Genomic DNA, 1,411 nt, shown 5'->3' on the forward strand with positions numbered 1-1,411 from the left:
GCTCGTCCGGGACTCATGGCAAGTAGGAAGGCAGCTGGGACGATAAAGCTATATACATTATATACAGGTAAATCATTCGTCTACACAAATACCGTGTGTGATCACGCAGCTATGAAGGGATCTCGAGAGCAAAATGACTTGTGATGAACCTGGGAGAGAAATCTTCTCATGGTCGTTAGTTCTGGGTAGGCCACTCATTGGATTTATCCACCTTTGGCACTTGCCAGCGTCCCATGACAAGACGCCAAACGAAGTCAACGGATTTCAGTCTACACATGAAATGTCACACTTGATCCGGTCCATGCTCCTTTACAACTTAAAACACAGAGTTCTGGAATGGGACTTCTCCAGCTGGCCGTATAATGTGCCCTCTTCTGGACCTCGGCTGGAATACTCGCACCACCATCGGAGGCATCCCCATCCCAACCACATCAGTGTGGTATTGAATACTGTAGATACGCTGAACTTTAAAACCACAGGTAGTGATCCTAATAATGGATAATAATAAATAAGTGGGCTAGCGGGGGTTACGCAGTGCATAATGTACACGGAAAGAAGGCGGGGCTCATTTGGCGGCAGGACAAAGCAACCTAGGAGGAAGGCAGTCCGTGTCGGATTATCGCTGTTTTAGTAAAGCTTTGTACATGGCGAATCCCAGGACCGCAAACACTGTGGCGCCAAAACTTGCTCGCAACCAAAATGTGGAACCTTTAAGCTCCGCCTGTGACATGTGCCTGCGACAGGGAGAGAAAAAAAAGAGAATAAAGGCTTTGTTACTCCAGGAAAAACTGATAACAATGCTGCTAATAAATGCCCCAACCTCCAGGACACAGACCACCTATCTATTGTCTGAAATCACCCGACCATTATTAATGACCCGATTCCTGACCGTGTGATAGGACCAAACTTCCCACCACACAGACACCCATCCTACATTGTATGACCCGATTCCTGACCGTGTGATAGGACCAAACTTCCCACCACAGAGAAAGACAGCAATCCTACATTGTATGACCCGATTCCTGACCGTGTGATAGGACCAAACTTCCCACCACAGAGAAAGACACCCATCCTACATTGTATGACCCAATTCCTGACCGTGTGATAGGACCAAACTTCCCACCACAGAGAAAGACACCCATCCTACATTGTATGACCCGATTCCTGACCGTGTGATAGGACCAAACTTCCCACCACAGAGAAAGACACCCATCCTACATTGTATGACCCGATTCCTGACCGTGTGATAGGACCAAACTTCCCACCACAGAGAAAGACACCCATCCTACATTGTATGACCCGATTCCTGACCGTGTGATAGGACCAAACTTCCCACCACAGAGAAAGACACCCATCCTACATTGTATGACCCGATTCCTGACCGTGTGATAGGACCAAACTTCCCACCACA

At 47.8% G+C, this 1,411-nt stretch overlaps 1 protein-coding gene across 1 annotated transcript in view; it reads right to left on the bottom strand.

The window, feature by feature from the left end:
- Window positions 1–369: 369 nt before the first annotated feature.
- The window catches only part of RHOT1 (ras homolog family member T1), a 29,021-nt gene continuing 27,979 nt past the window's right edge, over window positions 370–1,411 (bottom strand). The window contains 1 exon segment of the mRNA XM_018575152.1: window positions 370–734. Within this exon segment, the coding sequence (XP_018430654.1) occupies window positions 617–734 (118 nt within the window). The 3' untranslated portion in view covers window positions 370–616.

Source organism: Nanorana parkeri, unplaced genomic scaffold (genome assembly GCF_000935625.1).
Source record: "Nanorana parkeri isolate BGI_ZX_2015 unplaced genomic scaffold, ASM93562v1 scaffold3586, whole genome shotgun sequence".
NCBI lineage: Eukaryota > Metazoa > Chordata > Amphibia > Anura > Dicroglossidae > Nanorana > Nanorana parkeri.